This window comes from Amphiura filiformis, chromosome 2 (genome assembly GCF_039555335.1).
Source record: "Amphiura filiformis chromosome 2, Afil_fr2py, whole genome shotgun sequence".
Taxonomy (NCBI): Eukaryota; Metazoa; Echinodermata; class Ophiuroidea; order Amphilepidida; family Amphiuridae; genus Amphiura; species Amphiura filiformis.
The window spans coordinates 84,518,470-84,543,650 of record NC_092629.1 but is presented as its reverse complement, the minus strand read 5'-3'; the positions used below and the strand labels follow the sequence as shown (position 1 = coordinate 84,543,650).

General features: G+C 36.0%; 2 protein-coding genes across 5 annotated transcripts; one reads left to right on the top strand and one right to left on the bottom strand.

Annotated features, from left to right (window-relative positions):
- Positions 1–193: 193 nt before the first annotated feature.
- Positions 194–19,906, bottom strand: LOC140146730 (E3 ubiquitin-protein ligase NRDP1-like). Of its 4 annotated transcripts, none has more exons than XM_072168604.1 (3): positions 19,570–19,673; positions 4,952–5,599; positions 194–829 (listed from the first exon to the last, which is right to left on the bottom strand). In XM_072168604.1, the coding sequence occupies exons 1-3, from the start codon at positions 19,589–19,591 to the stop codon at positions 624–626; spliced, it is 876 nt and encodes a 291-aa protein (XP_072024705.1). In that variant the 5' UTR covers positions 19,592–19,673; the 3' UTR covers positions 194–623. The 4 variants fall into 4 exon arrangements, with proteins under 4 accessions (XP_072024705.1, XP_072024706.1, XP_072024707.1 ...); XM_072168605.1 differs by lacking the exon at positions 19,570–19,673 and adding an exon at positions 19,791–19,906 and having other exon boundaries at positions 195–829; XM_072168606.1 differs by lacking the exon at positions 19,570–19,673 and adding an exon at positions 11,918–12,166 and having other exon boundaries at positions 195–829.
- Positions 16,038–23,512, top strand: LOC140146728 (uncharacterized). The gene is made up of 6 exons (XM_072168601.1): positions 16,038–16,125; positions 17,344–17,398; positions 18,510–18,581; positions 19,458–20,009; positions 21,283–21,583; positions 22,127–23,512. Exons 1-6 carry the CDS (start codon positions 16,123–16,125, stop codon positions 22,539–22,541), a joined length of 1,398 nt encoding a protein of 465 aa, XP_072024702.1. The 5' UTR covers positions 16,038–16,122; the 3' UTR covers positions 22,542–23,512.
- The last annotated feature ends 1,669 nt before the right edge of the window (positions 23,513–25,181 follow it).

Sequence of the window (25,181 nt, the reverse complement as noted above, 5' to 3'; positions counted from 1 at the left end):
GGATTAAGGTTGTGTCTTCTATAGGGGGTGGAATAACCCATTGTCCTCCTTCGGCAAACATTCAGTCCTGCTCCATGACTGAATGACCTTTTTCAAAATACTTGATCGCAACTGATTTCATGTTCTAGTATATTGTGCAGAATTGAGATTCTTTCAATGTATTATGCTCTGGGAGCTTTATGGAACAAGAGCACCACTTGGAGGTTAGTAAACATGCTATGCTTTAGGAGCACTATCCAGCACGAAAATGTTCTCAAAATGTTATAAACAGGTTGTGTTTTGATTTTGGTAAAAATGTTCTAATAACATTATTCAAATGCCAGGTTTTATAAAGGTCATAAAGTTTAAAATGTTATCAAAATGTTATTGTGAAATATTTTTAGCAAACATTTTTGACACTATTTCTTCAATGCTGAAAAATAACATCAGAATATTTTGCTGCAAGTTTTCAAAAATTTTGAATGTTATGAAAACGTTTTGTACCCTTTAATCAGACATTTAAACATTTTCTGGCAACCTTTTCTAATATTTTGCGGATAATCCTGAAAACATTTTGTGCTCTCTGCTGATACATGTTGATGATATCTTAAATGTCTGGTAAAATGCCTATCATGACCAGAGTGTCACAAAGCAGTTATACGTGTTTCCTTTTTACTTGTACCATGGCAAACTCGGCAGTTATTTTTTGATGTCTCCATTTCTTCTTTGAGTGATTTCAAAACTTCCAATAATTCACGCTTTTCAAGATCCATTCGTTCCATGTCTTGTCGTCGTTTTCTCTCGGACGCATTTAGTACCCGGATGTCATGCTGCATATGTGACACTTGACCTATAAAAGAATAATGTGGAAATCATTTTGTTAATGCTCTGCGTGCTAGCCATAGCCTTCAACATAAAAACTCCAGATTTTGAGATATTTTCTCAAAATATCAAGAGCTATCTAAAGAACCACTGAACCAATACTAGGCTTGTTTGTACTCATTTCAATGCATTTTTCATGCTGATTTTTTTATATTTTTTTATTTGTCGTCTGCAGTCGACACCCGCGTGGAAAGAGTTAATATATGAATACCTGAATACAAATCCCACCCAAGTCCATACTTTGGCTAAATTGAGTTAAGCATGGGAAATTGTTGCTTATACATAGGCCTATATTTATAAAAGAACAACACAAATCCTCTCTCTACATCCGTCTATTGAGCATGTGAAATCCAAAAACCAACCCAAGTCCAGGACGCGTAATTTCTTTCTGCAACCATAATGGGCCGCAATGCGATAACACATAGTACATACATGTAATTATATGCCTATGAGGCTAGATATAACACGAGTTTATTACCATTATTATTTCCTCTTATTTAATAAAATAAAAAGAAATCAATAGAATTAAAATTCTACAACGGTTTACCTGGGGTTCGAACCCACAACCTATGTATCCATAGTCTAATGCCTACACGACTGTGCTATGATTCGTTGTGCCAGAAAGGTGTTTGTTTATGATACTTATTGATTACGGAATAAAGTGCATACACACAATATACTATTACTAGTATATTAGTACTAATAAATACGAATATAATCCTCCTAACCCTAACCCTAAACCCTAACCCTAACCCTAACCCTACCCTAACCCTAACCATAAGACCTTAACCCTAAGACCCTAACCCTGACAATAATGAACCTTGCCTCGGACTATGCGGTTAGTGATATATTGCGGCCCATTATGGTTGCAGAAAGAAATTAAGCGTCCAGGACATGGGTGGTTCGTTTTTGCACACATACTATTAATTTCAATTTTTAGGCAAAATTTTTGATTTTCCCCCTTCTCCCAGATTTCACCACATATTGCCCCTGTCTGGAAAAAATATGTGGCACAGTAGGCCTCCTATATATTGAAATCAGAAATTGCCAAAAATGAAACATTTTATAAAACAGAGATGAACGTCGAACATGAAGCAACTGCTCCAAAAAATGTATGCTTATATGCTGCACTTTACGGTATATCATGAATTATTCTCTTGTAAATCTACAAACGTAGAAAATGATTGGTTTTTTTAAATATCACAAAGAGATTTATTTGGTCATTTTATTTCTTTTGAGATTTTTGGATTATTTACATTCATTTTGAACTACCAGTTTATTAATAGCATTATTACTATTATTTTTGTTATTATTCTTTAGTATATATAGGCCTACTCTATATTTATATTTTCTAGTAGTAGTAGAAAAATTGATTATTATTCTGATTATTATTATTATTACTATTATTCTGATGATGATTATTATTATCATTATTATTATTATTAGTGTTATTATTATTATTATTATTATTATTATTAATATTACTTGTATTTGCTACATTTTGATGATCATTATTATTATCATCACTATTATTACTGTCTGTTCAATTAGCTTAGATTCTTGAATTTTTAAGATATTTGAAAAAATAAAAATTGTGGTCAAAGTCATCAAAGAAAAGTGTTAGCACAGCCTTAGACCTAACGTGATTTATACTTTTCAAATTCTAAAGTTCAATTTAAAACCCCATTTCTTTTCAATTTTGGTCTTTTCCGCGATATTTTTTATAAAAAGCCGTAGAACGTCGGGTACCATAAACTTTTTGGAATCAATCCATTTATAGCAATGGGGACGAATGTCACAATGCGCAGAGATGGTATTTATTCGACCATCCTATCAGGAAGTATTGTCCAGCAAAATATTTGCCAGTATGCCTAATTTGTGTTGAAACCCTACTGTCGAAACATTATGTTATTATTTATGGGAACTAAGGTTTTGTAAAATAGGCCCAGCTTATATAAATACATTCCTTGTGTATTTATTTATCTATTTATTTATTTATTTATTTATTTATTTATTTATTTATTTATTTATTTATTTATTTATTGTGCGAATGGGTCTGAGAATGGGTCTGAGAAGGTGTAGGCCTATTATAGGCCTATTATAAAACTACACATTTATTTTCAATTTGTTATTTCGTTTTGTTTGTTGAATAGAAACTGAAAAAACTGTGAAACAAAAGAACTTTTATACAAGAAAATATTATTTAAAACAATCAGGTTGCAGAAAACATTTCTTGTAAAGTTACTGTATCTGAAAATGTCAAGCGAATGCTGATATTCTTGGGAAGGAATGGTGGTATTAAACAAAACTCAATTTACATTGTAAACCAGTTGAAATGAGAACGAAATCCATAATTTTAATGTCCTTGTTTAGGAAAAAATAATGCTCAGAATAATGTTATGCATAAAACGTACTCGCGCCATATAATTTTGTGTAACAAAAACCGGTGGACCATCATCACCTATAGAACCTATCCAATAACCGGAACGGTATAACAATTGAAATGACAGGACAGATTGGTGGACAGATTGTTTTGCTGAATTGGATAGGGTCTATGTCCTAAGTTGAGAATGGACCGTCCCACTCGATTTGTAAAAAGGTCGCGAACCCTTTCGGTGGACCCAAGTAACTGCCCAAAATGAGGCAAAATTGAAAAGAAATGGGGTTTTAAATTGAACTTGGGAATTTGAAAAGTATAAATCACGTTAGGTCTAAAGCTGTGCTAACACTTTTCTTTGATGACTTTGGCCACAAGTTTTTATTTTTTCAAATATCTTAAAAATTCAAGAATCTAAGCTAATTGAACAGACAGTAGTGTTATTATTATTATTATTATTATTATTAATATTAGTGTTATTATTATTATGACTACTTGTATTTGCTATATTTTGTATCAGAATAATATTTTTTTTATTTGAATCATCAAGCAAAGTTCAATGAATGAAATCTGTAATATTTTTTTTTATTTGAATCATCAAGCAAAGTTCATTGAATTAAATCTGTCCCGGTGGATTTACGTCTGTTCTACCGCAAAAGACTCGCAAATTATGTATAGTTCATTTTACAACAAAGCCCGGCAACAAAGAAACCTCAAAATTAATGTTAAATAAAAACTCCCCCTGGACATTTAACATGTTTAAATCGACGGAAGTCTGCCAAAGTGCCAAGTAAAATCATTCCTTTAAAAGTTGTTTGACCTGGGCCTATGAATCATAGAGTCAATAAACCCTATGGGTTTGTTAACAGTAGCAATATACATACAATATTGACTGAGACTACATGTAGAAAAACTTACGTGTTCGTATGAAAAAAAAACCTTTAAAGGGAAATGCTTTATAATACTCTAAAAATGTAGGTTCTTTGGTATATTAAATCTTTTCAGCTTTGAGTGCGCAGAGAAAGAGAGAGTGTGAGCACAGCGCATTTTCAGGATCTGTGGTGCGAGGATGGAGCCAGGGGGGTGGAGTTAGTACATTTAGGATTACGATTTTAAAAGTGACAGGGATGACGGTGGGCACACCAGTTCGAAAGTAGAGTCTTTTGGTGAGATTTGACATCAAAAAAAAGCTTTCATTGAGTGAGAAGGTCAAAAACATTTTGTGAGATCGACTGGGAACATTTTTGGGTCACAATATTGTCAAATTATAGAAATTGACAACATTTTTATCCCGGATTTTTATGCAAAACTTTTATGCAACATTTTTATGCAAAACTTTTTCAAAACGTCATCAAAATATGAAACATTTGACAAAAAATACTGATTTATTTTAATTTTAGATTTTCTAGAGAAAAAACCCTTGTCATTCGGTGAGCGATTAATGTCGTTTGCTAACAGTAAAACAAAAAAGGGGTAATTTGGATAGAGAGAGTTGAAAAATGTGGGTCTGATGTGACCGCTCACTCCCATCACCCATTTTAGTGAGTGCCCCCGGACCTATAGACGAGAGCAGACATAGAAATATAGCGAGAACAAGGGCAAGAATGTGAGTGAGGATTAAGAGATTTTCATATGGTTGAACGGAACCGCTTCTGTGAAGTTTTTTAGGAATGCAAAAAAACAGGGGGGGGGGAGAAAGACAGGAATTCTTACTTCTTAATTCTTCAATATGTTGATGCATGCCACCAACTTTCTGCACCATGTGTGTCCGCTGAGAATCCAATCTCAGCTTCATTTCGTGTTTCTGTTCCTCAAGTTTACAAATAGTCTCTGATCTCACCAATTCTAACTCCATCCTTAACTCGGCAACACAATTATGCGAATCTATCTCCGAGTTCAAAATCGTCAAACCGCATCCTTTTGAACATACTCTTGTTCGATGCTCACATACGGCAAGATGCGCATCGAGTTCCCGTCTTTCCAACTGAGCACCGCATACGCCATTCGGACAGGTCATGCGTCCGAATCCACATTCCGATTCATGTTTCGCAATGTGCTCCAAAGCGTATACAACATCGCATCCGTTTTCTGCGTTGATACATCGGATACGCAACTGATTTAAATCATTCCTCATATAGCGGAAAATTGGTCTTAGTTCGGATACGCTAAGACTTTGCCGATCTTCAGGACATATTTGCTCGTGGACGAGCCAACCATGAATGCACGTGGAACAGAACACGTGTTCGCAAGGGGCTTGTAAAGGATCTTCTAAAACATCTCGGCAGATTGAACAGAGGAGTCCGTCGTTAACAGTTCCTTCAAATCGCTCAATGTCGTATCCCATGTTGATGAAGGGTCTCCCTGAAGAGAAAGAAGAAAATAATGCCATCAAGACCACGATATCTTCAGAATAGGTGCAGATTGCCGTTAGTTTAAAAACAATTAACAGAATTGAAGCCAACAAGATCAGTTTATGATTTTAGTAATAAAGAAGTTCAGTGGCTTGATTCAATTCGAGCATGATCATCAAGCTGTCATTAGTTGTTAATAAAATTAAGACTCATTATTTTCCGTCACTGTCATCAATAACCATTGACAACGCGAATGTCTAGATGATGAAAACCTAATCAATTTCAATCAATTTAGTGTCAAGATGAAATCCCAGGATGAAACAACAAAATTGTTGGCTGATTTGAACAAATTGAAATTAAAACAATGCACATCCAGCCACATGCGAGTAGTTATTGTCAACGATGTTGCTGTTCAGCAGTCAATTAAAAGAGTGGCAATAATCGTTCCTTCTGCGTGGTGTACAACACCTAAATCGGCTTTGTCAAACAGCTAATTAACACTTGAAATCGTGTTAATTACAATGCAAGTAATTAGCATATTGATTGTGTTTTTACCAGTAGCACACTTGCAATTGTCAGCATATTCACACTGAACAAATTTAAATTGACCCAACCCTTTATCTTTCGCAGGTCTGGTGTTTTTGGTTGATTTGTACTAAAGTAAATAAACCCTTGAACTTTCTAGTTTTGTATGTTTCACATCACATAAATGAGTATTTCACACGATTCGTATTAAACGAGTTTGCTTTGATAAGTTCTGTATGAAAACCTCTTTGCATCGCAACTTGTATTTTTATTTAATATTATGATTGGCCACCTTTTATATATATGCATAGGCGTAGATCCCGGGGAGATGGGGATTTACCCCCCAATATTTTGTCGGGGTGGTCCATACAATCATCCCCCAATGGGCCTGATAATGGGTTTCTGACCAAATTAACCTCATATTTGCCCATTTTTAGCCCCAAAAGTGCAAAATTTCGCGCGCTTCGCGCGCATTTCATCTACTTTCACACCATATTTCGTCAGTTTAGCTTCAAAATACTAAAAATTTTCGCGCACGAAACCATACAAATATTCTGTCGCAAAAAGGTGCTCGATTGACTATACTTCAATTTTTTTCCCCTCCCCCCCCCCCCCCCAATGCCAAAAAGAAATCTACGCCACTGTATAGATGTTTTATATTGAATGTTAATTTTCCTGGCTCTTTCTAAAGCGCAAATTATAAATGTTATGTGTTTATTATTAAAACGATGTAGATGCATTAACATCACAACTTGATAAACAGCAGTGGATTTATGAAGGAAACATCACAGAAATGTCCAAAATGAATTCTCAGATTGAGGATTTCTGATTTGATCTATTTTTCTGCTGGTTTTTTTTTTGCATTTGGACACTTTAAAAGTCTGCATTTCCAACAGTCACGACTGGACAAAAGTTCGGAAATTCGAACTCCTCTATATCATGGGTTGTGCATCTATTTTCTGGAATAGCCCATTACAGCAATATATTGACTGGTGTCTAAAGTGCGGGAAACACCCTGGTCAGACACATTTAAGCAGATATTTTGCTAGCTAATATCGATAAGAAAGTAAACTTTCGTTTTGACACAATAGATTTTAACATGTTCCAATGTTTACTGTTTCTCTTGACGCTTGGGCATGTAAAGTGCAAATAAAGCTTGTCAATCATAAACACACAAAATATATCGGAACCGAGTGATTGGAAGTACCGTTCTCGTTTTGGAAGCATTTAATTTAGGATGGTGGGACGAGCATATTTTGTTCCGGACTGGGACTTTTCAGTTTGGGCGCGCGATGCGAGCGAAAAATGTCAATGCAATTTCAGACCGTTAGCCCCAAATTAGGTGTGGATTGCTATTTCATGTGTACTGTGCGCGAAAATTGTGCAATTTCCCCCTATTTGGCCCCAAAACGGTGTTTTTCGTACTAAAAAGTCATATGTACAGGGCATGTATTGCTTTATTTTAGGTTGTTGTGCTTCGTAGGGGGACGACCCCCTTACAAAATGTAGGGAGGACGCGACCCCCTCTTCCGTCGCATATGATTTTCAGTCAAATCGATGGCACCTACTATTTTGTACATTTGTCAAAAAAGGGCATGATTATGACAATTTTGAAAAGCCTCTCCATATTCATGATGAAAAATTGTCTACAAAGAGTACTAATTTCTTTATTTTTTTTTCTGATGACTGCATGTTTTTCATGTTTTTTGTGGTTTTTTTGCCTAATAATATTCAGACATGTCAGAAGAGGGAAGGAAAATCTTGGGCCTATGCCACAAATTACGGGCATTAGGCTATTAATCCCCCTCAAGACGACAGCTGATCATTTTGCATTAAAATAGCTAACAAAGGGGAATTCCAGGCTGATCAGTTTGTTTTTCATTTTTTTGAAGAACATGGAAAGTACCTACTGACGGAAAACATAATTAAATTATACGGTAAATTCCTAATGTTTCACATTTCTTAGTTCAACTTACTTTACGAAGCCAAAATTACACAATAAAGACAAAATTTAAACAACATTAAACGTAGATGATGAAACCCAGGCAAAAAGATTTTCTTCTTTGGTTTCATTTTGGCATGCATTTGATTAAGGGAAGGGGTATGAACGTTTGGAAAGTATTTATTGTGGGACATTAGAGCACATCAGACATATCGAATTGCATTCTGAATACGAAGAATGTCCTTCTGATATCATATCAAATAATTTTGATTTTTTGAAAATTCGCAATGTAATACACATTTTATGGCAAATCATTAAAAATTTATATTTTTGATATTTAACAGTACTTGAAGTAAACTTTATAAATCTGATGATTTATACTTAAAGTGTATGTAGGTGGGATGAAAAGCCGACGATCAATTGAAAATTTTGACCTTTCGTATTGAAGATATGGATTTTTTCCCAAAACACCAAAAAAAATGTCTTTTTGGGAAAAAAAATCCATATCTTCAATATAAAAGGTAACAATTTTCAATTGATCGTCGGCTTTTCCTCCCAGCTACATACACTTTAAGAATATATCATTAGATTTATAAAATTTATTTCGAGGACTGTTATATATCAAACATTTAAAAATATCAAATTTTAATAATTTGTCATAAAATTTGTATTATATCGTGAATTTCAAAAATGAAAATTATTTGATATCAGAAAGACATGCTTCGTATTCAGAATGCAATTTGATACGTCTGAGGTGCTCTCATGTCCCACAAAAAATACTGTCGAAACGCCATAAACGTTCATTCTAGATCCCTTAAGGGTTTGCTGATAATTTCTGGATATATCCATTGTGATTCTACTCTAAATTAACATTTGTGTCAATCAATGTAATCAATTGTTGGAATGTAAATTGCAGGAGCGGGTTTCGATTTTATGCATCGCGTTATTAATAGAATAATGGTTTCACACGATGATTCTAATAAGTAGGGCCTATAATATTGTATGCATAAATTACTTTTTGGTAAATGTTAAGGGCTCTGCACCTTTGCACAGTATTTTTGTGAGAGCACACCAAATAGCATTCTGAATACGATGAATGTCCTGATATCAAATAATTTGGATTATAATATAATACACATTTTATGGTAAATTGTTAAAATTGACATTTTTACATTTAACAGTCCTCGAAGTAAACTTTATAAAATCTAATGCTACGTAAAAATTGTAGATCTTTTGGGAAACTTCGCGTATAGGCCTATACCTTCTTATAATAAATGATGGTCGGCTTTTCATCCCAGCTACATTTATTATATAAACTTTAAGCACATGATCATTAGATTTATAACGTCTTAGTTTACTCTGAGGACTGTTAAATGTTAAATAATTCAATTTTAATAGTCTAATTTGCCATAGCCTATATCGCGAATTAAAAAACAATGTTATCAGCAAGGTATTCCTCGTATTCAGAATGCAATTTGATGTGCCTAGTAATGTGTTCTCATGTCCATGATGTCTCACAAAAAATATTGATATAAAATTGGATCGATTGAGCCCATATTTATTGGTTGAGCTATGAGTTTAAAATATTGGACGAGACGTAGTCGAGTGCAACATTTTAAAACTCATAGCGAGACCAATAAATATTGGGTGAAAAGCATCCAATTTTATCATTATTAGGCCTATGTGTTGGATCCAATATTTTCACACACTTGGATTCATCAAAATTCAAACCATAATAATGTGCAAAGGTGGGTGACCGAGCCCTTAAACCATGCAAAAAAACCCGCAAGTATTAAAGCCAATATCACGAGACCTACAATTAAATCATTATCATTAAATCATGCCTGCAGCATGCTTGATTAGAGTCATTGACACAATTGAATTTGTAAATTGCTTGAAATATGACGGGTTATAGGCCTATTGTTATTTATTGGAATATATTAGTTATACTTTACACCTCAGTTATTTTATTAATATAATAATCACATTATTTATATCATTGTATTCAATTTAATTATTTTCTGTACTTTTCTATTAGATCAATTTTGTAAATATTCTTGCAATTAAATTTTATTATTATATTTTTAGAATCATGATGGATATGATAATTGATGAATAAAATATAATTGAATGAATTTAATGATGGCCTATAAATGGCGTCAAAATGTAACACAATGAAGACAATTGTATGGTTGAAAACATTCAACAACAACTGTGGTAAATCAAAGTATATTGAGAATGCTTGGATATAACTTTACGGGCGACATGCACACCACATTTCGCCAAAATACATTCTAGAAACGCTTGCTGTTAGAATAAGAAAAATTTTAATGCTAATTTATTGCACATTCTAGGGAAGCGTGGTTACCTTTTTAAAATAACCGAGTGAGAGGGTTTTCAAGAAAAAATTTTTCCTGTCAAAACTGAAGCATCCTCTGTATAAAAGAAAATATGAATATTAACTGCACATCATATATAACGATTCGTGATACCCAATTATGGCGCATTTGATGCCGTTTAAGAGGCAGAGAATTTTATTTCAATTTTATATACGCCAAAAAAAATTTTTAATTGAGCAAGAATAAGGATAGAAAAAACGTTGAAAATCCTATGTGAATATTACATTAGACCCGGCAAAAGATTACTGTTTCGTTTTTATGGTAATCTAATCTTTTATTTCCTGAAAAAACATTTGGGGTCTAAAATGGAATTTTTATGTAATTGATAAAAACATCGAACGTGTATACAAGAAAAATGGTATGTTCCTCTATAGTATTTTACTGACCATGGAAATGTACTGACACCGTGAGAGCACGTGTCAAAATCGATATCATGTATTGTCCATATAGACGCGCATTTATCATGTTTATGGTCTTATTAACAACAATTGAGCGCTATTAATACACATTAATGTATTTAGGCAAATAAAATTCCAAAATATGGTACGTTTTCTGCTTTTGCTTGTCACGTGGTATGCCTATATTGAAGTTGCGATTATATCTTCAAATAAGTTTCAAATGAATTCCATGAAGACAAGTGGTCGAGTGGTCTAAGGCGCTAGGCTCATAGAGCATTATAAGCGGCGCCGTGAGTTCGAACCCCGCCTCTGCCAAATTTTAAAAGAAGCAAAATTTAAATTTTACTTTTTTAAATTTCATATTGGGGAAATGTGACTGGGAGAATTTATGTATGGCGTGGAGTGGTGTGGGCGACATGCATAGCTATGCATTGTCCTCATTGGCAATTCCAGTTGAAATCCATGTACCCCCGGGAATACATGACTTTAATCTTGCAGACAGGGGGGGGGGGTATGGATTTCAAATGGGGTGTTCCTTCTTCCTATTTACGTGCTATACCTCATTACCTGAATGGGTGACTCCATTTACACTCCCTGTGTGGGAGATTAAGATTAAGATCACGTCTTCCATGAGGGCTGTATGGATTTCAAATTGAAGTTCAGGTCACAATAAATGATATTTGTCAAAGTAGGAAATAGAGTCACGCATCGTCAAGCAGAACAAATAAATATATTATTGTGATCAATAGAATGGTGTAACAACAACAATCCTTCATTCATTCATTCATTCATTCATTCATTCATTCATTCATTCATTCATAAAAAGGTTTATTAAAATATTAACCAAGTATATGCCTACATTATTTGTACAAAATTGAATTGCACCAATATTGCATTAAAAACACACAATGTGTCTGGAATGGTTACCTTTGCCGAACCCTATTTAGTTCATGGTAAAACTATTAAAGGTTCTATATACATGGCAACTTAAGAACCTTTTGGGGATCCACTTGGAACCATAGAGTGTAGGCCTCATCAAATATTTTCAAAACTAGTTGACTTACCTCCTCAAACAAGCCTTCAGTAATCCGTACAAATATATAAATTATACAGGCCTATATAGCAATCTGGTATAATATGATTCCTGGTAAAGTGATCGAGATGGTAAGAAATCTGTGAAACAAAACCCTCACTATTCACATGATTCATTCTGGTCTCTGGTAGCCATGGTGACATGTGTCAACAAACCAAGTAGGCCTACACACAATAGGAATGTTATTATGATCAATTGTTTTAACCAGCAAAGACTATTTATATGTATACCCCACACCGCACGATTTGTAGGCTACTGTAGGGGTTCTCATCTATGGAGCATGCAAAGCTATACCATGGCTATACACTCGAGAGCATTATTAATTTGCATTGCGTAATAGTAAGAACGGATCAATAAATATTCATATTATTGGTATAGAAATATTTAAAAATCCCTTAAAAGGGAAGGCACCCGTCATACTTGAAAACTTTGAGACCTGTGACATCAATTGGTTCCCTTCTTTTGGCCCACGTTTTCTCAATTGTAGGCCTACTATTCTAGTTCAACACCAGCTGGGAACCCCATATTTATTCCACTTTTGTACCACATTTCACCGGTTTAGCTTCAATATGCCAACATTTTTTGCGTGCTTCGCGTGCATTTGTACATAAACTTATTTTGCCGCCAAAAGGTGCTGGATTCATAACACTTCAAGAAAATTTCTCCAAACTCCATCTCCCAAATGTCTTATTCTACGCCTCTGTTAAAAATAATTAAAAAACGCGGTAACGTAAATGACATTCCCATAGATATTAGGGCCTAAGTATTAGATTAAATAATCTTCTTCTTCCGGATTTTAAGACAAAGTTTTTACAATGTTCATCTAACTTTCCATCGAAAATTCAAGATTTGAGCGGGGATTTTTAGGTACTTTTAAATTTTTACCTTAAAATATTCTACTCATAGAGAAGAGAATGACCCATAAACCTGTATATAAACGTGTTTTGGTGTTGATCAAAACGTTTTATAAACATATCAGTGTCAAATTTTTATTTCTTTAAAAATGTTTTCAAAATATTGTAAAATATTTTTTGGCAAACCTTTTCTCAAACTATTTTGCCCACAACAAATTTTAATTTGGTTCTTATTTGCCAAATATTATAAATTGTCAACAAAAAAAAAGTTTTCTGGTGATTTAAAGACAAACTAATGAGGTATAGGCCTAGGCCTAATGAAGAAAACTCACTTAAATCTTAGCCGCGTTAAGCGCTCCACAGACTCCGAGTATAATAGACGTACAATATTGTATGTAACATATATATGTTATTTAATCTATTGCCATTCTATTTCCAGTAATGTTTAAGTTCTAACGAATGTTTGATGACGAAAAATCGATAATATGTTACATATAATATGTAGCAGAAATATATTATCGTTTTTTCGTCATGAAACATTCGTTAAAACTTAAACATTACTGGAAATAGAATGGCAATAGATTTAATAACGTATGTTACATATACAATATTTTACGTACAATAAAAAGTCTGAATACTGCTTTATGGGTCATAATTTTCTGCTTCTGCTTTGATACTCCTCAACGCTACATTTGTATCCAGACGAGGAGAACTCTGGAACCTAGAGATAATGAGTGTATTTTTGAAGTACAGTCAACAGTACCGGGATGATCCCCTGCTCTTTTCGAATAGCCTGTGACGTTCTTTAACGTGCACACTACATTAATGAGAGAAAATATGCATGTACATCGACAGCTTAAAGCCCGGGGGGGGGGTTCTTCCTGGTTGAAGGTATACGGGGATGTGCCACGGTTTTGGGGTACTTTTCAGCGATTTTGGTATATCGATGGGTGGGTTTTCAGTGGATACCAATGCGCCGAATTGGGCGCATTTGGGCAAAAATGCCATTAAAGCGCCCAATTATGGCAAATTTGGGTGCTTTTTGGGTGCTTTTTCTTGAAAATTGGTATACTGATGGGTAGCAAAAACAGCACAAAGTAGGTATAGAGAAAGTCAGCATCCGAAAGTCTGCGTGGCACACCCCGTACAAAAATTTTCGAAGACCCCCGGGGGCAAAGTGCCCTCCGAAGCACTATTAAAGCAAGTTTGACTGCCCTGTTGTCATAAAAATATGCCATTGCCAAAATATTAGGGTTGAAAAAAGTTGACCCACGCCCCGGACCCACGCCTTTTAAAAGATTTTAGAATGTTTTGGAGCAAGTTTTCAAAAATGTGGATGTCATTTATACCCCGACATTGAAACGTTTTGTGTTTGCTGCCGAATGCTGAGTAATACATAATTTAAATTGAAATGAATGAATGACATGCAATTGAGCATGTTGAGAATTCCTGGGAGAATTTCCCTTTCTATTTTCATTTTTTTTTTAAATATAGGCTAAATTGTCATATCAAACGATGCATGTTTTGTATGCTGATAATCCTGATATTCTATTTATAAACAAAAAAAGAAGAAGAAAAAAATCCCACTGCTGTGTCAATTTACTCTAATTGATTATACGATTCTATCTAATAGATTCTAATAATACATTGGATGTAAATACATTATTTTTGTTAAAATGAAAATGAAATAAAACTTGTTGTTAAGTTGATAATATCCCCGATGATAATATTTACACTAATAATATATAGGGGCATACATGATAGGACTATGCTGATTAGGTCCATCCAAAGGTTAATTCAATTTCAATACAAGATACGGTGAATAACGAATAATTGACTAAGGGGATGGGGGGGCTATCATTTTTTCTTCTGAAGGGAGGGGTTCCAAATTTACAAAAAGCCGGCGTCAATAGAATTGCTACCCCTCCCTATTTTGGTAAATTTTATGATCCCCACCTTACCCCCTAAACAGGCTAAAATTGTATTGAAATCAGTCTTTTTAAATAAAATAAACACACTATTTGTGGTCATCTTGTGACTCCCTACATTTTCGTCATCAACAATTTTATGACCCCCCCTATTTTTTCCAAAAATTTATGACCCCCCTTCGGATAGCCCCCTAAATGTTGATTTTGATTCTCCCACTCCCAATTTGTCTTTCTTTTTGTCTTCATTATATCATTGACATCATTTCTTCAATACATTCAATGCTTTTTTATTTGCCAATCCTCCCTCAAATTTTAATTTACCCCAGGCATGTCAAACTGAAAATTTGCTCGATTCAGTGAACGTTTCTTTTTCTATTTTCATGATTTTAGAGAATTCCCCCCCCCCCTTTCGGGACGCACCATTTGACTTCCAGGGGAGCTGGCAGTTTTTGAAGAAAGGGGGCAATTGTCAGAGACTCAGTCAGAGCCTCAGAGGGGCACTTTTTTTTCATTTTTTTAGTCAAGGGTGGGGGGAGCGCTCTGCCCCTTGCCCCCCCGCCCCGCTGGCTACGCTACTGTCAACACTACATCAGGCACTACATGGAAAAACATTGCTCCGACCTCAACTACCAGCCCCCTCCCCCTAGAAGTCAAATGGTGCGTCCCTTTCAATACGGGAATCCCGTTTTCTAAAAATAGACCACGACTTCATTGGCGCTGACATCTGTACTGTCCGTGTGTCAATGCTGTGGATGGTGGCTCAAGTGCTCAACCTGAAATTCGAAGACATTTACTGTTGATATATACAGCTTTTTGCTGTCAAATACTCAAATTCATTTTCTAATTCACTGAATAATTCAGGAATCAGGAATATTTCACGTTGAATTTTGAAAGGCTTGACATGAACGTCACGTACTTCACAGGGGTTTTTAATAGATCTGAATATATTTAAGGGGGTACTACACCCCTGGCCAATTTTGTGCCTATTTTTGCATTTTTCTCAAAAATTATAGCGCATTGGTGACCATTAAGATATGTATATTATAGGGGCAAGAACTACAACTATTGCACTGGAAATTTTATTTCAGCACAGACAACAGTTGTGGAGTTACAGTCAAAAATGAGGGAAAACCAATATTTGATCAATAAATCAATAACTACTTGCCTTGAGTTGCTGAATTTTCAGTGCAGTAATTGTAGTCTTTGCCCCTATAATATACATATCTTACCTGTCGCCAATGCACTATAATTTTTGAGAAAATGCAAAAATAGGCACAAAATTGGCCAGGGGTGTAGTACCCCCTTAAGCTTACTAACCCTGATTTATAGTACCCTATTATACTATAGTTTCACCATCGAGCTGGTTTCATAATTCTGCCAGTGGTCTACGCAAAATGGTACGTTGAGGTTTGTTGATATACTAGTATACTTTAAGGGTACTACACCCCTGGCCAATTTTGTGCCTATTTTTGCATTTTTTCCAAAATTATAGCGCATAGGTGACAAGTAAGATATGTATATTATAGGGGCAATGACTACAACTACTGCACTGAAAATTCAGCGACTCAAGGCAAGTAGTTATTGATTTATTGATCAAATATTGGGTTTCCCTCATTTTGGACTTTAACTCCACAACTGTTGTCTGTGCTGCTGAGTAGTTGTATAAAATATACATATCTTACTTGTCACCAATGCGCTTTAATTTTTTAGAAAAATGCAAAAATAGGCACAAAATTGGCCAGGGGTGTAGTACCCCCTTAACTATGTTATGTATATACTATATTATTACTATTACTAGTAGTTTATAAGTTTGATCCGTGTTTTTATTTGTCTTGAACGATTCTGAAAGCATGGACATACTAAGATTTATATTATTATTGTCAGAAGATAAAAAAGATTATTATTATTCTATCTTATTTAGTACGTCCATGCTGCAAGCAAGACATGACTCGATCAGTTCTTATTTATACCATGGTCGTACTAATTCAGGGGCGGATTTAGAGGGGGGTGCACCCGGCGCACACCCCCTCTAATTTTTGCAGAGCGGCGCCTGACTTTATGTATTTTGGCAGAGCGGCGCCTGACTTTGTGTGGGTGCCGAGCCTCGGTGGCTCGGTATCCCCCTAATTTGAAAATTCCTGGATCCACCCCTGTAATTAGTAGGCCTACTTTTATGTCCATGGTTATTGCATGCCAAGTAAAATAAATCATCCGGACAAAGTGAGGGAGCATGATCAATCCCAGGGGGACAGGGGGGAATATCCCCCACCTTTCGGCAAAATGACACATTTTTTGTTCTTTTCAGCCACTTTTTAACAATTTTGGCCAGGTGTCCCCCCAACATTTCAAGCTGGATTGGCGCTAATGTGAGGGAGGCCCTTATTATTTGTTAATTTGTTACAAATTTACTATTCACTTAGTGTGGTATTTCCCCAAAGTCCTTCCCCTAGCCCCGGGCCCCTAGCTTGAAGAAAATGTTTGCAATGTGTTTACAAATTTTATGATAACCAAAAACTTAATCATGGCTTTTCATCAGGTGGGTGGGGGTGTGTGTGCCATATTTTCGTCAAACAAAATTATCTTTAAAAAATATTTATTATCATTATATCTTATAGTCACAGACTGATGAAACCACAAGCATGGAGTGTGATGGGAGTCTTCATGTGCTAGGTGAGACTGCATGTTTAACCCCATGAGAACTACCTGCCGAAAAAGAAGTTTTCATTATCAATTGGACCAATCAGCAACATTATTATAATAATTTCACTACACCAAAAAATTGGATGAATTATTTACAAAGCTCCATTTTGATGGGTGATGTTGATTGAAGTGAAGATATCATGTAATTGACCAATCATTACAGTGGCAATGTTAGATCAGCAGGTAGTGTTCAGGGGGTTAACAGGGGCAGAAAATGTGTGAGCCCCCACTTGATGGCTGAGCCCCATCGGTATATTGTACCTTTGAATTTGGAAGACAAACGTTGAAAAGCAAGTACAGTGCATCTGGCTAGATTCAAACCGGCGACCTTCGTATTACTAGCACGACGTTCTAACCAAGTGAGCAACAGAGGCATGCTGGAGAAGAGCGGAAGATTGAAATCGTTTGAACCTGAGTGACATCTCTGATCATCCGATGTCTTGGGGTCCTGCTACACATAAATGAAATCTGCAGCACTACCTCATTCCCCGGGGGCACTCAACACAAATGACCATACGGGTATGCTTCCCCGGAAAGACCCCCCTTTTTGGATTTCGCAGCTCTGAAAGACCCCCTATATTTGACCAAAATAGAGCTCCGAAAGACCCCTGATTTTGATAATTCCAGCTCTGAAAGGTTTTTTTAGGCGATTTTCAAACAGAAAGCCAAGAAAGACCCTTGATTTGGACTGTTCGCAGCTCCAAAAGTCCCCATTTTACTTGTTCGCAGCTCCAAAAGACCCTCTTTTATCGGTACGCTGTCAGCTCCCAAAGACTCACCACCTCAAAATTCTGGGGAGCATACCCACTAAAATTTTTCGATGTGCCCCCCGGCTCATTCCAGTGTGCGGGTTCTTCATTTTGGATTGTGTAGCAGGGATTCTGAAAACATACACCAAAGCTATACCAAATTTGACCATAAAGAAACCCAAAATATACTAATTTTCAATTTTTTCTATTCAAAATTACAGTAAATTTGCCCAATTCTGGAAAGAATTTTTAACTTTTGAGCTGAAAATAACGAAACATCTGCACCTTTTCCTTAACTTGCTTGTAAACGTGTTTCATTTTTTCTACACCAGGTCCAGAGTCTCTGAAGGAGCTTTATAATGACCTGAATGAATTGACTGAATTACTAGGCCCAGGTGGCCAAGGTATGTAGAAATAACTTTAAGGCAATAAGGCCAAAAAAATTGTTTGATTGGCATAACATAAAAAAAAATTAGGGTAGGTCGATTGGCATTTAATTTTTTTTTTTTTTGCACATTTTAAGCTGCAAATTGCATTTGATAAAGGTTTTGGCCCCTTTTTTTTTTTTTTTTTTTTTTTTTTTTCAATTAAAAAAATTTTTTAAAATATTTTTTGCAAAAAAATAAGAAAAAAAGTTTAGGGTTGGGCCTTTTTTAAGGGTCGGTCAGGTTACGCCAATCAAACAATTTTTTAGGCCTTATAGTGATGATTGATGATGATAAATAATGATGATGAAATTAATATACTTTGTTTTCTTGGTTAATAGGATGAACAAATTTTAATCTTTAATAGAGCAGCCAGCGCTCATAAACACTAAAAAGGAGGCACTGATGGTGATGATGATGGTAATAATCTAGGTATTGAAATAAGCATACTGGTACTTTTTGCATTAAAGACACATCGCAGGTTTTGTGGGGGTGGACTGCTGAAGTTTTTAGAATTGTACTTATTTTACCTTGATTTAACATGAAATGCCACATGAAAGTTTCAACATGTTTATTTTGACATAATGCACATTCGTGAAAATTATAGGATCTGATCATTTTCATTAGTTTGTACACACTACCCAAACTAAATTTTGAAACATTGTTTTAGGCCTAAATGTAAGATAGAAAATAACATGAAAAGATTTGACCACGCTCCTTTAATTATATTAGGATTGGATTACGCTCCTTTAATTATGTTAGCATCACCACTGAAACAGGTGTGGCCCCGGGGTGTGGCCCTTCTAGGCAATTTTCATTAATCTTTTATGATGTATGTATTTTCTTTGATTTAAGCATCACCCATGCCAGGTCTTGCGCCTATTGACATAGCTACGCTCTTGCACCAACCTCACCAAGCATACAATGATGCGGCAAATTCTATGGAGACATCTACTGCTGGGCTTACCAAAGAGGTCTACGCACAACATCAGCAACAGCAGGGTTTTGTGACCAACGTTGATGTCTATTCAGGAGCATCTGACGAAGCTGCTGCTCTTCCTAATGGAACCAATCAAACATATCAAGGACAATTCATAACGTCAAGTGATGCAGTGTATTCAGAAGCATCTGGTAGAGTTCTAGGTACAGAAATACCAGCTCAAAGTCAAACTAACATAGCATACCAACCTCATTATCAGCATCAGCTGCAGGATTATCAGCATCAACAGCTCCTGAGTGGTGGTGGTCTCCTGGCAGATGGTAGTGGTGATGGTGCAATGTACTCAGAGCCAGGTTCTGTTATTTCTCCTAGAGCCTTTCAACCATTGACTGCTACCAATCCAGTGTCACCTGATTCATCTTCTGCAAATCATGCATCACCTAGGAACAATGAACAAGGCCAAAATTGTGAGTATCCTACATGTTGTCTCTAAATAATAAGGACCAGTAGAGTACACACCAACATTTTTCAAAGCCTTGCAAATTATACCAAATCAGGTGCACCCCCCCAAAAAAAAATGCAAAAGTATACAAAAAGTCCCAAAATTGAAGGAATTGCGAGTGGTGCGAGCCAAAAAAATGATTTTTTAAAGCTTTTTTGGTCAAAAAAGGTCTAAATTTGGGGAAGAAAGTCCACTTTTCACAGAATTCCAGCACCCCCCCGGCCGTTGGAAAAAAAATTCCACTTTTTCAAAATCAGCTTTCCCACAAAAAAACCTGGCTATGGGCCTGTACCAAATCTTTTATAAAATCCTTTTCAAAAACATCTGTAGAGTAGAGTACACTGCCTAGTGCCAGATTTCTATTGCTGCCGACCCAGGGGTATACTGCCCAGCTGCCTTATAGCTACTCTATAGGTACCAGTACAGTACACCAATCCAGTACCATTGTGTGTACTCACTGTACTGTACATGTGATTCTGATGCGTTCATTCATATTTTATTCATCAATCATCATACAATGAACACATTATTTTATGATGCTATATTAAAGTGTGTACTTTAGAGTACCTACACAGGTACTCTAGAGTAACAATTAAGCCAGGGATTATTTATTTTTTCGGTTTTGTAGTGTCCCTGGACCTAGACCTAAATGCTAGGATCATTTATGGTTGACCTAAAAAAAAAAAAAAAAAAAAAAAATTCAAGTCAAGATGTTTTGTATTTTTAATATGAAAATTGATATTTTGTATTCATGTCATACTCTATTAATGATATCAAAATGCATTCAAATTCAATGCATTTTGAAATCATTAATAGAGTATGACATGAATACAAATTATCAATTTTCATATTAAAATACAAAATATCTTGAATTTTTTTTTTTAGGTCAACCATGAATGATCCTAGCATTTAGGTCTAGGTCCAGGGACAATCCAAAACCGAAAAAATAAATAATTAAAAAAAAAAAAAAAAATTACCCGAAAATCACACCCCTAGTAACAATGAACATGATGAAGTAGCTTGACAGAGTGTACCTCTAGAGTGGCCGCAATATAGGAATTTGGTAGTGTAGTCTGAGAACCGCAACATGTCATTAATGCAATGCTTTATCTCAGAACGTGCATATACCTATGTATATTAGTGCATGATATTTTGTTAGAGCTCTATTAATGACAAAAATACAGGTTTGTGTTAACTTTCAGTCACTAATGGTGACTATTTGTTTACCATCTTTATAGGTACTTTCCAACGGCATGCTAGGATGCAGCTACGTGTCTACTACAAGCATCTGTCTGTTACACTAAAAAGTGGCACTGAGATCAGCCATGATGGGCGCCATGAAATCCACAATCCAAGTGGCTTTGTCATCTATCATGACCGTATCAGGCCTGGTTGTATACCTGAGGATGCGGTGAAGTTTTCATTGCCTCTTGAGGCCAAGACAACTCCTGATCCTGCGAAGCCATGGTTGCCTTCAGTCCGACTGAACCCTGACGATGCTGATACTATCAAGAGCATTTGCCAGGAAATGATAGGAGGGTAAGGAATTACTCAGTAATGTTTTTCTTACTTTAAATGACTGGTATAGTACTTACTTACAATATGGTTGTAAATCTTTTAGAGTCTGACAACATAGCACTGAATATGAGGACTGTGTTCCTCAAGGTTCCATCATTGGCCTTGCATTAGGCATGAAAAATTATTGCAATCTTTCCATGCTGGTTGTAAATCATATCATTCGAGTTAGAGTCGGACAATATAGCAAATTATCAAAATAGTTATAAAACATAATGTTGCTTCCATCGTTAGCTTTGCATTGGCTGTCAATATTGTTTTAGAATGTTTGGTGCCACTGTATTACCAATAGTAAGTAGTTGTTATTTGTTAAGCATTATCAGAGTCAGACAATATAACAACCTTACCAGTCGGTGTTCAATCTTTGCCCTTGTATCGGTTATAATGGTTATTGGCCTTGGAAAATAACCATCGTAACATAATTTTCCCTAAGTAACCATAAGACTGAAGAACAGACAAATAGCGGCACCTAACCTGACATACCCCCTTTCTTCCTTTCTTTTGCAGGTTACATGTTCAATATGACAATGGGTGCATCTACGCCACAAGATACAGCCCAATACAGGTTTACTTCTGGTCCAACGACAGCGAAACACCACAAACAGAAACCAAGAAGCTGGAAAGGAAACAAAAAACTCTCGTTTTTGATTATGCTGCTTACTTTTCGAAAGTTGCAAAATTGGAGGGAAATCGGGATGCCATCATGAAAGAAAGACTTCCGGTCATCGTGTTTACCTTTGGATTCCCATGGGTGGCTTTTTCAAGCACTGCTCTTCGACACACACACATACATATAGAAGTGACGCCTGTGGCAGCTGTGCAGTGGCTAGGGAATCTTTCCACTGGCCAGAACTGTTCCATTCCTAAAGGAAGTATTAAAAAAGAAGATATACATAAATCAAATGATCCACTTTCATTTTAAGTCAAAATGTCCCATAAATCTGGTCCAAGGATATATTCAAATCTTTTGCTGCGACCTTTTGGCCAATTCAACCAAGATAACACAACTGAAACCCTCAAAATGCTCAATCATGAAACTTTGAAATGAGCTGGCTGGCACATCAGACAGGAGGGGTGCACTTGTATTTCAAGTTGTTTAACACCTGCTTGCAAGGTGAAATGGACCCAAAGCAAGCACAGCACAGTTGTTTTCCTACCCTAAGCAAGTATTTTTGAGGAAATTTTGAGTACAATTTCACCCAGAATTTTGCCTTTATTTCAACTGATTTTCTTAGGCATCTTGGTGTCGAGTTTAGGCAAGATTTGACAACCATTGCCTCAGGCGAAGGTTACTTTCTGGAAAGCTGGACTGAACAAAGTCACAGGATGCAACTGATTCTCCATTTGGGTAATTGTCATTAGCTGTATGACAAACTGGTGAAGTGGTCATCTCATGGACTGGGAACTTGAAGCTAAAGCTGTCAAGAAGAATTACTTAAAACTTAAAAAGGGCATTTTAACTTGTAGCGTAATGAAGGTTACTTTCTGGAAAGCTGGACTGAACTAAGTCACACGATGCAACCGACTCACCATCTGGTCATCTGTAAGACAAACTGGGGAAGTGTCAACTTCTTACTTAAGGACATCAGCTCTAGTTGATACTGGAAGGACACAAGCATGGTATACGTAACTACGTTCCAAATTTAGCGCCGGGAATAATATTTTTATTATTTCTTGGGTTGTTGTTATTCCAATTGATTGAGCTGTTGCTCGTATGACTAAAATGTATTCGTGTTATAAAAACAATCACTCGTCGGGTGTGTGCAATGTGAGTCGTATCAAGTTGGTAATTTTGCAGGGTTTTTTTGTTTCAATTTGTTTACTTATTGTTTTTTAACTTTCGAATTATTTGATTAAAATTTGATTAATAGCTTCTGAGACTTAAAATACAGAGTGAACTAGTGGCAAATGGTGGTCATAGACCACAAACCTAGCTGGGGCATGTTGGTGTTTTGGAGGTATCTGACCCCTGCAAAATGTTCCAAAAATGTTCCCCTGGTCATGAGGTTTGTTGTCACCAAGTTTGAGTCCCATGTTCACTGAGTTTGAGCCCCATACCCCATACAGATATCCAGAAAATGAAATTATATGATTTGACCCCAGTTAACCTTTGACATGACCCCTGCAAAGTGTTCCAAAATATTCCCTGGTCATTAAGTTTGTTGTCACAGAGTTAGAGCACTGTACCCCTTACAGATGTCCAGAAAATGCATTTCTAAAATTTGACCTCTGCATGACCTTTGACCTGACCCCTGTAAAATGTTCCCCAGGTAATGAGATTTGTTGTCACTGAGTGTGAGCCCCTACACCCCTTACAGATATCGAGATAAGGCAAAATAGATTTTACCCCCCTTAATGACCTTTGACCCCAATTCTGTGTGCAAGGTATGGGCACTGGGTAAAGCCGATGCACATGTGTAAGTGACGTCATTGTGCTATGTAATATGTGGCAGAAGAAGCATTTTGAAGGTATTTGATTATATACCGGTAATGCCCCTTAATGACCTTTGACCCCAATTCTGTTTGCACCCTATAGGCATTGGATATAGCCGATACATATGTGCAAGTTACGTAATTGTAGGGTGTAGCATGTAGGAGGAGAAGCATTTTGAAATTAATTGCCAGAAAGAAAGAAAGAACTAGATCTGGTTACAGATCTGGACCTAGCCGGGGCCGGAAATGCCAGCCTTAACTTAAAGTTTGACCTTTGACCGGCTATTATGGACATCTCACACCATTAATGGTGCATCACTGTATCATGTAGGGGCTTTATCCGTCTTCCATATGCTGAGATACAGCTACTTTTCCGTAATTTTAAACATTTTTTTGCAAATTTGACGTTTTGACCTCCTTAATGACCTTTGACCCCAATATAAAAAAAACCTCATTTACATCGAGAAAATGCATTGTTACAGTTTAAATTTAAAAATCTACTATGTTTAGTTATGGAGATAAAAATTCTTGAAGTTATTTAGCTTAAAACCGGAAATGACGTCTAAATGACCTTTGACCAAAAAAAATAAAAATACTGTGCATACATCGGGTAACACTAATGCATATATGAAGTTTATGTCACTCTGGTCTGGTTACGTTTTGAGATAAAAAAAATGAACATATTTGATGATTTTTGGGTTTTGACCGGAAGCGACCCCTTAATGACCTTTGACCCCAAAACTGTAGACACCCCAAAGACCTTGGTTAGTAGCAATGCATGTGTGCTAATGACAGCACTCTGCTATGTAATTTGTAAAAACAGTGATTTTTTGAATATTTTTAGCTCTCAGACCGGAAATGCCCCCTTATTGCTCCTTTGACCCAAATTCTGTGAATAAATTATAGACACCGACCAATGTCAAGTCACATGACCTAAGCATGTCACCATCACATGTTATTTGTGGAAGAAGAAGCATTTTAGAGTAAAAATCACATTTTTGCCATTGTGAGCAGGTCAAAGGTCAAATGGAGTTCAATGTCATGTCACATGTGGGGACATGGTCAGTGGTGTTTGTGACCAAGTATGGTCAAAAACTGTCAAAGCATAACAGAGCTAGGGCGAAACGTG

Coding starts and splice junctions, on each gene's coding strand:
- LOC140146730 (XM_072168603.1), bottom strand. CDS start 5,627: ATGGCATTATTTTCTTCTTTCTCTTCAGGGAGACCCTTCATCAACATG. Junction 830..4,951: donor ACATATTGAAGAATTAAGAA/GTAAGAATTCCT, acceptor ATTCTTTTATAG/GTCAAGTGTCACATATGCAG.
- LOC140146728 (XM_072168601.1), top strand. Junction 17,399..18,509: donor TGGGAGTCTTCATGTGCTAG/GTGAGACTGCAT, acceptor TTTCTACACCAG/GTCCAGAGTCTCTGAAGGAG. Junction 18,582..19,457: donor ACTAGGCCCAGGTGGCCAAG/GTATGTAGAAAT, acceptor CTTTGATTTAAG/CATCACCCATGCCAGGTCTT.